This window comes from Macaca thibetana, chromosome 11 (genome assembly GCF_024542745.1).
Source record: "Macaca thibetana thibetana isolate TM-01 chromosome 11, ASM2454274v1, whole genome shotgun sequence".
Taxonomy (NCBI): Eukaryota; Metazoa; Chordata; class Mammalia; order Primates; family Cercopithecidae; genus Macaca; species Macaca thibetana.
Genome location: NC_065588.1, coordinates 93,133,968 through 93,147,142, shown reverse-complemented (window position 1 = coordinate 93,147,142; position 13,175 = coordinate 93,133,968). Strand labels below are relative to the sequence as shown.

The 13,175-nt window shown below is 38.6% G+C and overlaps 1 protein-coding gene across 2 annotated transcripts in view; it reads right to left on the bottom strand.

Moving 5' to 3' along the window:
• Positions 1-13,175, bottom strand: part of CFAP54 (cilia and flagella associated protein 54) — a 382,780-nt gene that overhangs the window by 59,671 nt on the left and 309,934 nt on the right. For both annotated transcript variants that reach the window (XM_050749308.1, XM_050749309.1), the window contains 2 exons: positions 7,560-7,666; positions 1,710-1,848 (listed from right to left, as the gene is read on the bottom strand). In XM_050749308.1, the coding sequence (XP_050605265.1) occupies positions 1,710-1,848; positions 7,560-7,666 (246 nt within the window). The remainder of the gene's footprint in view (positions 1-1,709; positions 1,849-7,559; positions 7,667-13,175) is intronic.

Here is a 13,175-nt window from a genome sequence, read left to right as displayed (position 1 = left end):
GAATATTGATTTAATTAAATTTTGTGATGTAACAACATATAGAAGGGAAGGGAAAGGAAGAAGTTGGGGAGAAGTATAAGTGAGCTAAATCCATATATATATCAGACAGGGATTCAATACATATTGTCTAAAATTGATACCTCCAAAAATAAACAATAATTTCTGGCTTTCAGCATGATTCTTCATTTTGTCTGGCTTTCTGTCTTCCAAACTGGTGGCACAATTGTTGGTACAGCATATAAATTATTTGGCTAATGAACTAATTGTTAGTGGAAGTGATATGATGGAAGTTTTATGAGCCAGTGTGTAATGTGCCCCTTCTTTCCCGCCTGCCACAGTGACTGGTGATGTTCCATGATGAATGTGCCACCCACCTTGATGCTGGCATGAGGAGACATGAAGCAGGTCCCCAGCTGACTCACTCAGATTTGGAGGCTTTTTGTTACCCCATCTTTCATGACTGATACTGAATATTATTTGTAGATGTGAAAGCAAATAACAAAAGCAGCAGCTAAAAGTGGAAAGTGGTTGCCTCTGCAGAGCAGAATTGTGGATTGAGCAGAGGTTGGGCAACAGATTGCCTTTTTTCATTTTAAGCCTTTTAGATCTATCTTTTAAACAGCTACAATAAGTACAGAATATATTTCTCAAGAAATTAAGGTACAAATGGTAATTTAAAGAACAGGTAATTAGGGGAGAGCATAGGTTACCTACCCTTCTCATTTCCATAAAGGGTAAGGAATTTCCATATTTCTCCCAAAGAAGGCAAGACACTTCCAGCTTCTTTTGGATTTACCCACAAAAGAGTAGACTGACTTATCTTATCAGTGAGTTTGGGAAAAGCAACAGAGCATGCTAGGCTCAGCCCCTTCTGGGCTATCTTTGTTTATACTTTTTGGAGACACCCTACCTGCAGAACTATTATTCTCTGCTCTCCATGCAGTAAACTTGAGTGGGGCAGAAGAGAAATGGGGAAACCCTGTGGTGACACAGGTGTGCCAGATGACTACATGACTAGGTGGGCAAGTCTGGCTAATTCAGGGGTAAAATATTAATGTGCTCATTTGGCCACAGATCTAAAGCCAAGTTCACTAATCAGCTTTATCAGTAATGATGCTGACATTTTGGTCTCCATATAACTGTCTCCTGTGCCCCAGGAGAACTCAGAACTCAGGACGGGACAGAAAACCCCCATCTCCTCTAAAACACAAACATCGGTCATCAGAAAAACAACTCAGCTGTGTGATTAGACTTAATAGCATACTATGTGGATAATAGCCTTTTTTGTTAGAAAAATATATATGCATATAAAAATTCTGAAAAAAAAATGCTTATTTATATTTTCTAGTTTTTCTTCACATATTATTTGGGTAATAAAAGTGTTTAATAGATTTAGAGTGAAAAAAGATAAAAGTAATATTGCAAAGTCACAAAGCATTATTTATTAGGGTTCACAGTTATAGCAGAATGATTAATCTGGATTGGTTTGTGCTCATTCACCATCAAATTCTTGTAATTCAAATGCTTAGAAGACCCTCAGACCTTCAGAAGACACACTACATATGTGTCAAAAAGTTGAGTCATGTCTCCTACTCTGAATAAACTAGGGGCAGAAGAATCACAGAGTTCAAGTCCAGTCACACAGTTCTGCTTTGAGGATGTGAAAGGTAATCTACAGCAATGTCATTTTCCATTATTTAACAACTTACTTCCATTTCATTATCAACTGATTCCTCTTCCACTTCCATTTCATATATATTTTCATTTGAGGTAATTTCAGGAGCTGCAGGCAATGATATTTCAGCTATTTGAGCAAGATTAGATAATTTCTCATGAATTGCAATAACCCTGAAAATAACAAATATATATGTATTTTATTAGAAGAGTTAAGAAAGGTATTTGTTTATTTGCAGAATCAGTAACTTATATAAAGTAAGGCCTCAGTTATTTAATGAATAGATTTCTGATACAGCCAAGTTCAAGAAACATGAGCAAAGAGACACAGTCTTAACTTTCATTATGTTTATGGTCTTGTTATACATGCAGATAAAAACATAATTAGAAATTGCAAAAGCACAATGAAAAAAAGGCACACATCTAAAATATTGCTGAAGATGAAAATAAAGAAAATAATTATCTATGTGGTGAAACAAAATCTAGGCAATAACAAAAGACTGACTCCTGTGGAAGTCTTAATGCCATGCTCTAACTGTCTGGCTGACCTGCAGGTAAGAATTATGACAAGTTAGCAATGACTCTAAAAGGTCAGTCAAGGGACCCATAACAATTCAGTGTATTGCATGTGTGTTGGGAATGGGAGTGAAGAGGGTGGAGGAAGGGAGGTAGGGAGAAGAACCAAGAAAAATGAAAAGTAACAGCCAAAGGAGGGCACCAGCAATGATGCTGAAGACAGGGTTCACAGGCCAGCAAACAGTGCTGCCCTGAAGGCAGAGTGGACCAGGGGAGTGGAGGCAGAAGGTGGAAAGGCTTACAGTTGACAAAGGCAAACAGCCACCTGCATGACCTCGGTGACTTCACACTACAGGCACAGCACACATGTGTTTACATATGTGTGTGCACATGCATGTCTCCATTCAAGGAAGGAAGAAAATTTTTATGCAAAAGAAGCAAATGATCCCAAAAACAAACTGACATCAGGAACATAGGCAAAAAATTGTCAAACTTCCAATTTTCCACAGCATCCTCATCTGCAGCATTATGCAACACTTGATTATCCTAATGATAGTTCTCAGCAATAAAAAGTTAAAAATGTAATTACATATGAGAGGATGTGAATTTATATAGTATGTCTTAGAAACTTTTCTGTTAAAAAGGCAACAGTTAAATGCAAAGATTTGTTGTTAAAGTTTACTTGAAAGACTTACCCATTAAAAAATGGGTCATCCTATACACCAATAATAGACAAGCAGAGAGCCAAATCATGAGTGAACTCCCATTCACAATTGCTACAAAGAGAATAAAATACCTAGGAATACAACGTTCAAGGGACATGAAGGACCTCTTCAAGGAGAACTATAAACCACTGCTCAAGGAAATAAGAGAGGACACAAACAAATCTTAAAACATCCCATGATCATGGATAGGAAGAATCAATATCGTGAAATTGGCCATACTGCCCAAAGTAATTTATAGATTCAATGCTATTCCCATCAATCTACCATTGACTTTCTTTATGGAATTGGAAAAAAACTACTTTAAATTTCATATGGAACCAAAAAAGAGCCCGTACAGTCAAGACAATCCTAAGCAAAAAGAACAAAGCTGGAGGCATCACGCTACCTGACTTCAAACTGTACTACAAGGCTACAGTAACCCTAACAGCATGGTAGTGGTACTACAACAGATATATAGACCAATGGAACAGAACAGAGGACCCAGAAATAACACCATATATCTACAACCATTTGATCTCAAACAAACCTGACAAAAACAATCAATAGGGAAAGGATTCCCTGTTTAATAAATGGTGTTGGGAAAACTGGCTAGCCATATGCAGAAAACGGAAACTGGACCCCTTCCTTATAACTTATACAAAAATTAACTCAGATGGATTAAAGACTTAAATGTAAAACCGAAAACCGTAAAAACCCTAGAAGAAAATCTAGGCAATACCATTCAGGACACAGGCATGGGCAAAGACTTCATGACTAAAATACCAAAAGCAATTGCAACAAAAGCCAAAATGATAAATGGAATCTAATTAAACTAAAGAGTTTCTGCACAGCGAAAGAAACTATGGGTAACCTACAAAGTGAATGGGCAACATACAGAATGGGAGAAAATTTTTGCAATATATCCATCTGACAAAGATCTAATATCCAGAATCTACAAAGAACTTAAATTTACAAGAAAAAAAAGAAACAACCCCATCAAAGAGTGGGCGAAGGATATAAAAGACACTTCTCAAAAAAAGACATTTAGGCAGCCAACAAACATATGAAAAAAAGTTCATCGTCACTGGTCATTAGAGAAATGCAAATCAAAACCACAAAACCACACTAGTTAGAATGGCAATCATTAAATAGTCAAGAAACAACAGATGCTGGAGAGGATGTGGAGAAATAGGAACACTTTTACACTGTTTGTGGAATGTAAATTAGTTCAACCATTATGGAAGACAGTGTGGCAATTCCTCAAGGATGTAGAACCAGAAATACCATTTGACCCAGCAATCCCGTTACTGTGTATATACCCAAAGGATTATAAATCATTCTACTATAAAGAAATGTGCACACATATGTTTCCTGCAGAAAGTCAATGGTAGATTGATGGGAATAGCATTGAATCTATAAATTACTTTGGGCAGTATGGCCAATTTCACGATATTGATTCTTCCTATCCATGATCATGGGATGTTTTAAGATTTGTTTGTGTCCTCTCTTATTTCCTTGCAGCACTATTTACAATAGCAAAGACTTGGAACCAACCCAGATACCCATCAATGATAGACAGGATAAAGAAAATATGGCACATATACACCATGGAATACTATGCAGCCATAAAAAAGAATGAGTTCATGCCCTCTGCAAGGACATGCATGAACCTGGAAACCATCATCCTCAGCAAACTAACACAAGAACAGAAAACCAAACGCTGCATGTTCTCATTCATAAGTGGGAGTTGAACAATGAGAACACATGAACAAAAGGAGGGGAACATCACTCACTAGGACCTGTCGGTGGGCTGGGGACGAGGGCAAGGAGAGCATTAGGACAAACACCTAATGCATGTGGGGCTTAAAATCTAGATGACGGGTCGATAGGTGCAGCAAACCACCATGGGACGTGTATACCTATGTAGCAAACCTGCATGTTCTGCACATGTATCCCAGAACTTAAAGTAAAACTTAAAAAAAAAAAAAAAGAGTCATCTCCAATAATGCTGGAAAAGGTGCCTGATGCATTGGAGAGAAAAGAAGATGAGGAGGTGAAAGAGTTGGTGAGTCATGCTTGGTTCTTTCAAACTCTAGCCATGAAACCTTAGATGACTCACTTAACCTCTCTGACCCTGAGGTTCCTTCTACTGTAAGACTGGAATAAGAAAATCCACTTCATCCAATTCATAAGGCTTTTGTAAGGATGAAACGACATAAGTATGTATGTTCTTAACCACAAGGAACTACATGAAGGAAAGATAGTTTTCTAAAATGCCATTTTTTTTTATTCTAATACCTAGAGAAAGAAGTCTTATTTGTCTTCCACAAATAGCATAGCTTTCCTTTATAATACTTGGGATTCTAGGAAGGATAAACCATTCTTTGACATTTGGGTTGCAGATTGTAAATGAGTGTCCAGAACTTCACTGCCTGCGCTGGCAGAGTAAATGGCCCCATCTAGCTCCACAAACAGCCATCTGGGACCAGGCAAAGCAGGCTGAGTCCTCATGCGAAGAGCAACATCGGATGACCTGAGTCTTGGTGTGAGGTCTGGACCCCATGACTGCACCTGCCTACATCTTGCTTCCTCCCTTTGTGCTCTGGCATACATTTGCCCCTCACCTCCCTGTCCTCCCATGTACTTCTTCATTTCTGTCCTCCAGGTCAACGCCTGCTCCAGCTTTTTAAACCTTGGCACCACAAACAAGCATCTATCATCCCGTCTGGGCTCCCCACAGCCTCTGCTCTCATTTATTGACTCCTAGGCACTCTCTCCCAGAGTCTGCCATGGCCTGGAGGGCAGGACCAATTTGCAAGTAGAAACATGCATGACTGGAGGTTTAAAGGCAGAGACAGTAGGCAGGGAACTTGATCTTGGTCACAACAGCACAATTTAGATAGAACTACACAGAAGGCTTTATGTCTGTTCATTAAGAACACTATTGTTTCCTTTGTTGCTGTAAAAAAATGCAAAGGATTAAAATATACTTTTTCTTATGAGAACTTAACTAGGAGATGAGGAAGTGAATTATAAAAGGAGGATTTCCCAATTTGCAGGTTATCCAAGTTTCTTCTTCTCTGGCCTATGTTTTTCTGACCTGTTTTACTCCTACTTTGCTTTACTCCTACTCCTACTTTGGTCCAAAGGATGATTAGGACCAGTTTCCCACGTACTAATCTTGAGCCTCATAAGAACACAAGGAATGCCACCCAGGATGAAAGAAATAGTTTATTTTCACAGTGCCACCAAAGGACAAGGAGATAAAAGATTGTTGGGCATGGTCCTTTGTGATGGCCTCAGTGGCTGCGGCTTGTCACTAATTTTACTAATCCTACTATTGATCAGAAATACACCAAAATTCAAAACTTTCTGGAATAAAAGAAAGAAGCTTATCAGTTTGATGATTTTCTACTTTATAGAAATTATAATCATTTTCATCATGTGGGGCTGGAAAAAATCTACATTTCCGGATTTACAAAGCAAGTGTAGAATTACCTGATTTTGTTGCTTAGCTATGCTGCTCTATAGCCTGTACCTAAGTTTTCAACCATTTCACTTGGAAAAAAAGAAAAGAAATGGAAAGGAAAAGGAAAACAAGGAAGAAAATAAATTGAATGAAAATATAGAGGAGAGGAGTGGAGGGAAGGAAGGGAAGAAGAGGAGAGAAGAGGAGAAAAGAAAGAAAAGAAGGAACAAATAAATTGACTGAATAATTGAAAATATTCCAGCTCTTGAAACAGCCTTTGTCTCTTTCATGGTGATGCCAAGAAGTCATTCAAAATGAAAATCATGGAACATAAACAAGACTCTCAAAGGAAGGACAGAGAAGCACTAATTCTCTGTTTACCAAGCCATTGATGGAACAGGCATTAGTGGTTAAGCTTTTCAAAGCATGTTCACACACTGTCTATATTGGTCCTGACAATAACCCTGAAAGGCAGGCAGAGCAGTTATGATCATTTCCATCCTAAATGAAGGAAACGGAGGATAAGGTCAGAAGGGCAATGAACAGTGAAGTCGAAAATAAACTAAGTAATAAATTAAAAAACAACAACAAGGAAATTTGTAAAGTGAAACAGGAAGAGAGAAATGAGGCATGAGCAAAAAGCTAAGAGATATGACCTGTTTGATGGAGAGGGAGGAAAACAACCTAGAAGAAGCAGAGACTTCTGATTGGGCACAGAGGGAAAGGTGGGCCAAGGGAGGTAGTAGAGCTTGGGCTTAATTTTGAAACTCCATACAAAGCCACATTAAATTATTTTTTAACCACACTGAAACTACAGGCAAAATATAGTACAGACAACATCTTGTGCTCTCTGTAATCTCTATGAAGCATGTATGAACTGTTCCTTCAGCAACCCTCTGTACTATTATTAGTATTATTTCCATTTTACTAATAGGAAACTGAAGTACAGAGGTTACATAAACTGCCCAAGGTTGTGAAGGTAATAAAGGGCACAACTGGTATTTGAATGAAGCAGACAGGATTCAGAGTTCATGCTCTTAACCACTGCAATATAATATTCCTCTAAACAAAAGGAAGATTCTTCTAGAAGTGCCTTTTAGCAGGTCTCCTACGCTACACCTTGCCAATTACTGAAAGAGTCTATTCTCATGAGAAATAACAACAAAGACAATTCGAGTTGTGGAATTTTTACTTGCCTATTCAGTGGAATCCATAAAGAGCCAACACATGTACTGTTACAAGTGGAATGTCTAACATCTGAAATCTTCACAGGCTTCAAATTATATGCATACAACAATAAAACCTATAAGAAAAATAAAAGGGGTATACAATGTGACATCAAAATTAGAGTTTACCTCAAAAAATACAGCAGTAGTTCACAAAATAATATCACTGTACGTTAAAAAGTATTCGTTTAGAAGAGAAAAATTGGGTTTTCAATTCACCCAAAAGAGAAATGATGTGAACCAGAATTATACAAAGGAGGATGAAAATAAATACTATTTGGTAACAATATGATATTATTTTTGAAGAGTGACATTTTGTATTGCAATTAAGTTTATATTTCAGCCTTTGAAAGCCCTCTACAGTAAGTATTAAGCATACACCTGGTAAATAGCCAACTTTGTTCCTTGTTACTTCTCAACATGTACCATTCCCATAAGTGGGCATAGTCATTTCTATGAGTTCACTTATGCTGTTCCCTTCCTCTTCTCTCCATGTATCCAATCCACACGCAGCTTTCTAGCCACCACAGCTAAGATGAAATGTCCCTTGATGATTCATGCTCCAGTAATTTCCCTGTTGTTCAGATTCTGACAATTCTTAGAGTCAGTTGCATGTTATAGCACCTACTTAGTTATGGATTTGTAGTGTTTGAGAGTCACAGAACCTTAGAGATAATCTGGTCTCATTCCTTCCTTTTAGATATAAGAAAGCTATTGTCCAGAGTTGTCCATCAAAACCGAGTCATTAGACATATTGAGGCTCAGAGAACATAGCCCCAAAGTAACAAAGGACATTAGAAGGCCTTAGAAACTATCTCAGAATCAAGACTTTTTAACCCAGCACAGGTAGGGGCTCTCTCAGGAGGTTCCCGTATCTGCCTGAGAAAACGTCTTCCAAAGGAAGTACAATAGTCTTGAAGCTCCCTTTCTAGGAATCTCATTAAATAACCAAGAAAGATTAAGTACCAGAGAGGAGAAAAGACTAAAAGTCATCACCTTGCCCACACAGAGTTTTTGTCTATTCTTCTGAGGGCAGCTTGGAGAGACTGCCTGGGAGACTCTATCTGCATAATCAGACAACCTTTGTTTGCAGTGTTGTGCTACCCCTCTTCTTCCCTAACTTCCCACAAGCTATTGTCGTTCTTGGTCCCTTTACACAGATCATTTAAAAACTATGGTCTGCCCTTTGGGTCCATTCAGTTCTGGTAAAAATCATTGATGACTCCTCAAAATTGCCCATATCCCCAGCTTCCTCTCCCTGAAGGAAGAAACCTGAAGAAGGGTATATAAGCTTCTGAATCTCTCTGGGTAATTGGGTAATCATTCTTTTGTTATTTTCCTGTGCTTATACACATTACTAAATTTGTATGCTTTTTCTCCTGTTAGGCTATCCATTGTCAGTATTATTTTGGTAGACTTTAGACCCAAATCTTTAGAAGAGGAAGAAAAAACTCTCTTCACCCCTAAAGGCACATGCCTTTACCTCTGCTTCCTCACAAAGTAAACTAAGATAAGAGTAAAGGTATTTTTAGGTATTTTTAAAAGGTGTGAGTCCACAAGGACAGAAAGAACACAAGAGGAGATGAAGCAGACAAAAGATGTTAGCAACACTATGAAGGACAGAAAGCACCTGGAAAAACAAAGTTGACTCAGCAGAGAGGAAAGGCTGTGTCCTAAGTGTTTTCAGAGGGGTTGCCAACAACAAGCATGACTGAGATCCCTGACAAGCTCAGGAACTGAAGGCTCAGGTACCTTTAAAGGCAGGAATAGGTGGTACTGCAAACGAGGAGTAACATTAGACAACCTCCCTTTCATCTGGGTGGGTACAACCTGGAGACTCCTTCTTTCCCTTGCCTCCTCTCTCCTGGTTGACCTTCTTCTATTTTGCTCTCTGCTCATGTTAAATCAGAGAGGATCTATGCTGAGGGATGTTAGGTACAGGGCTCAGGTGCTTTACTAAAAACATTGTAATTAAGTGAAAGTCTGCATTCTGAATGAGAGACATCCCCCTACCCCACAACAGCCCCTTCTCAGAATGCAGTAAATTAGGCAGGTGTCTAAGAGAATTGTCTTTGGGGAAACTGATATGTCAAAGAGAAAAGACCTACAGATACTGAAATGTCATCATCCTCCAGTGAAACTACTGGCTCCTTCTGCAGTTACCCTATAATGAGGCCCACAAATCAATGTCTAACCAAATATGCTTTTTAGTGCTTCACTTCAAACATAAATGGACAGTCAAAAGTCACTAGACAGGAAATGAAAGGCAAAAACTAAAACTAACAGAAGGGAAATTGCAGAATAAGATATAAGACAAAGATCAGGAGAAAACTCCAATGAAACCATAACTAATATCCTCAGATAGAAGAAAGACAATGTTGCATCTGTGAAACAAGAACAGGATACTATCAAAATGGGACAATCAGAGAACAAGGAAGACCACTTAAAAATAAAGATATGATCAAAACAACTAAATAATAAAAGATTCAAAATATAAAGTTGAATCCATCTCCCTAAAAGTGAAACCTAAATTTAAAAACGTAGATGATAGGGGAGAAAATGAGAAAAGTAAACACTTAATCCAATTGGTTCAATATCTGAATAATAGAAATTCCAAAAGGTAATAAGATAATCAGAGGGAGGAAATTATTAAATAAAACAAATTTCCATGAACTGGAGAATATTAGTTTTCATTTTGAAAGGGCCACCCTAAATATCCAGCACAACAGATGAAAGACTCACACCAATGCACATCACGAAATCTCAGTACATATGGGACAGAGGGAAGACTCTGAGAGCTGGCAGAGTCACAAATAATGAACTAGGAATCAGAATGGGATCAGCCTTCTCAACAGCAATGCAGAGACATAGATGTTGACAATGCCAGAGACAGTGGAATAATACCCCCCATGTTTTCAGGGAAAATAACTGTCAGCTAGAATTTTAGGACAAGTAAACAATGAATTAAGCATTAAAATAAAGATATTTTGTTAGACATTCAAGGTGTTTTTACCTCCTGGGTAATCTCAGTTAGTTTGCTGCAACCCTGTTACCATATAAGGGCAACGTAGTCATGGTATTGGCCCTTGGCCAAACCTGAGTAAAATGTGTTAACTAGTAACTAATGCAGTCCTGTTCAAGGGTCTGAAACAGACCAGAGAGCAGCCTGTAACATCTGGTCTGCATTTTTTATAAAAAATGTGCATACTGATGATTGGCAGCTACATCTATTATCTTCACTTCTATTATTGAGTCTGGGCCCACACGTGTTTTTGACTACACAAACAGAGATAGAAAAGGCTCCTCCTCAGATAAGAGAGCAGCTTGAGACCAAGATATGTCAGATTTTGGTGGGTTATAATCCATAAATGAACTGTGTCCTATGTGACTGAGACACTGAAAGCTGCTCCTGGATATCTTGAGTGTCTCGAATGATTACCTGTGCTTTCTTTAGCCTTCCATGCCTTATCCTTTCTTTGTGAAGTCTCATGAATACTCTGAAAAATTAGAACCTCTAATACACCCTTTTTCAGGAAGCTGGAAGACGTGTTCATCTGACCCAAGAGAGCAACTCAAGACAGAAACAGGAGACCCAGGGAACCCAACTTAGAGAGAGGGGAAGGAATACGCAGTAGGGTGATGAATGGGACTCTTAAGATGATAGTTGAGCCATAAAAGCAATCAATGTGGAGCATATCTCTGAAGAAGAAAAACAAATGGAACTGAAAGATAAGCTGATGAGTTTGACCAAATGGAGAAGACTATAGTTCTTTGAAAGTTTGGGAAGAATTAGAGATCCCAAAATAAACAAAAATAAGACAAAAGACTGGTTCTAAGTTAAAGGCAACTTTTTTCTTCTGGAAAGAAGAAGGCAGAAATAAAGGAAGCAGTAACCTACTTGGCTCACCCACGAATGATACTTACATAGTCATAATGCAAACGCAGACTATGGCCAAGTGGACATTCATGCCTCTGGCTTCCTCATTTGTGAAATGGAGATGTGTAATCCCCATTCCATGAATTGCTCGTGTGAGGATTCAATGAGTCCATGTGAAGTGCTTAGAGCAATAATAATGCTCTAAGGCATTATTTTAGCTTGTGATCATTCCTGGCTCCTTACTCTTCCTTGGTGCCTCATTCTTTATATTCTCTTAGACATACTGCTAATCCTAAGATGACTTCCCATTAGATCTCCCAGCCAGTCCTTGCCTAATCTACTAATCCTTAGTTCTATTCCCGCTTGTCTTCACTCTTCAAGGGACAAGATTCACCCTATATCACCTTCATACTTCAGGGTGGATTCAGGAGGAGACAATACACTCATGATGGAACTTTCAATGCTCCCTTACTCACTTCTGCAAAGACTAGTTTTCCAATGGCAAAGAAGTGATATGGTTTTGAAAAACACTGAGGACTATTGTATTTAAAATGTGTCTTATGTTTAGAATTCCTTATAGCCCAGAAATGAGTGAAAGAAGAGCTCTCTTGTACTAGATGGAGTTGATTGTCTGACTTCCTCATCTTTGTATCTTAATCACCTAACAAAATACCTGGCATATGGTATGTACTCAATAAATCTTTTATTAATTAGTAAGCAGCTAAATTATATGTGTTTGTAAATAAATCAATATTAGGGATGAGAAGAGTTTGGTTCTCATTCCTATTTTTGTCACTAATGAGTTGTGGCATTGGTCAAGTCACTTTACCCACATGGGACCTTGCTTCTTCCTCTGTAATATGTGAGCATTGAATAGATGTTCTCTTAGTTTCTTTCCAGTTCTGAACTTTGCCTTGGGTGGTACCAAGAGAAGTCAGAGAAGGTTTCCAATGCAACCTACTATATGATGCAGCAATGGAGAATCAACATTAGAACTGTAAGCTGCATTAGTAGCAATGGCCCAGACCAGTGCTTCTCAAACTTGAATGTACATAATAATACTTGGGAGAGACTATTAAAATGCATATTCTGACTCAGTGGGTCTGAACTGGGAGTCTACATTTCTAATGAGATTCCAGGGGATGCTAGTGCTGCTGGTTCTCAGCCATACTTTGTGTCGCAACAGCTATTTCAAATGTCAGTCCCTATCTCCCTTATACAGCACAGCTTTTGCCTTTCCAAGCTCCCTGAAGCTGGATGTTATTTTGGGCCCCATCTGAAGGACCAGGCTCTAGCTAATCGCATGGTCAACAAGGCCCAAAATCCAGAGCACCTCAGAGGGAATCCCTGGGCCTCTGCATGATTCCTGAGTTACAGCACTCCCAACATCTAAGTTGGTCATTGGGCTTCTGCTTTTATTATTACTTGGTAGCTTTCCCAGGAACCCTAACTCTTCCTTCAGTAACTTGCTAGGACTGAACTTGTCTTAAATGCACAGCTTGTTTATTTGGAAACCTGAAACAGAGTCTAGCTTTTATTAGGGGCATAAAGTCTTCCAGAAAAGAGTACTAGGTCCACATATCTTGTTTATAGACTGGCTGGATTCCTGCACTAAATAAACATACCTCCAAATACCATTTCAGTTGCATTGAAGTTTGTGTTTTCACTTGGCAGAGTCTTGCTCTTCAGTGATGTGCTTGCTCAAACTT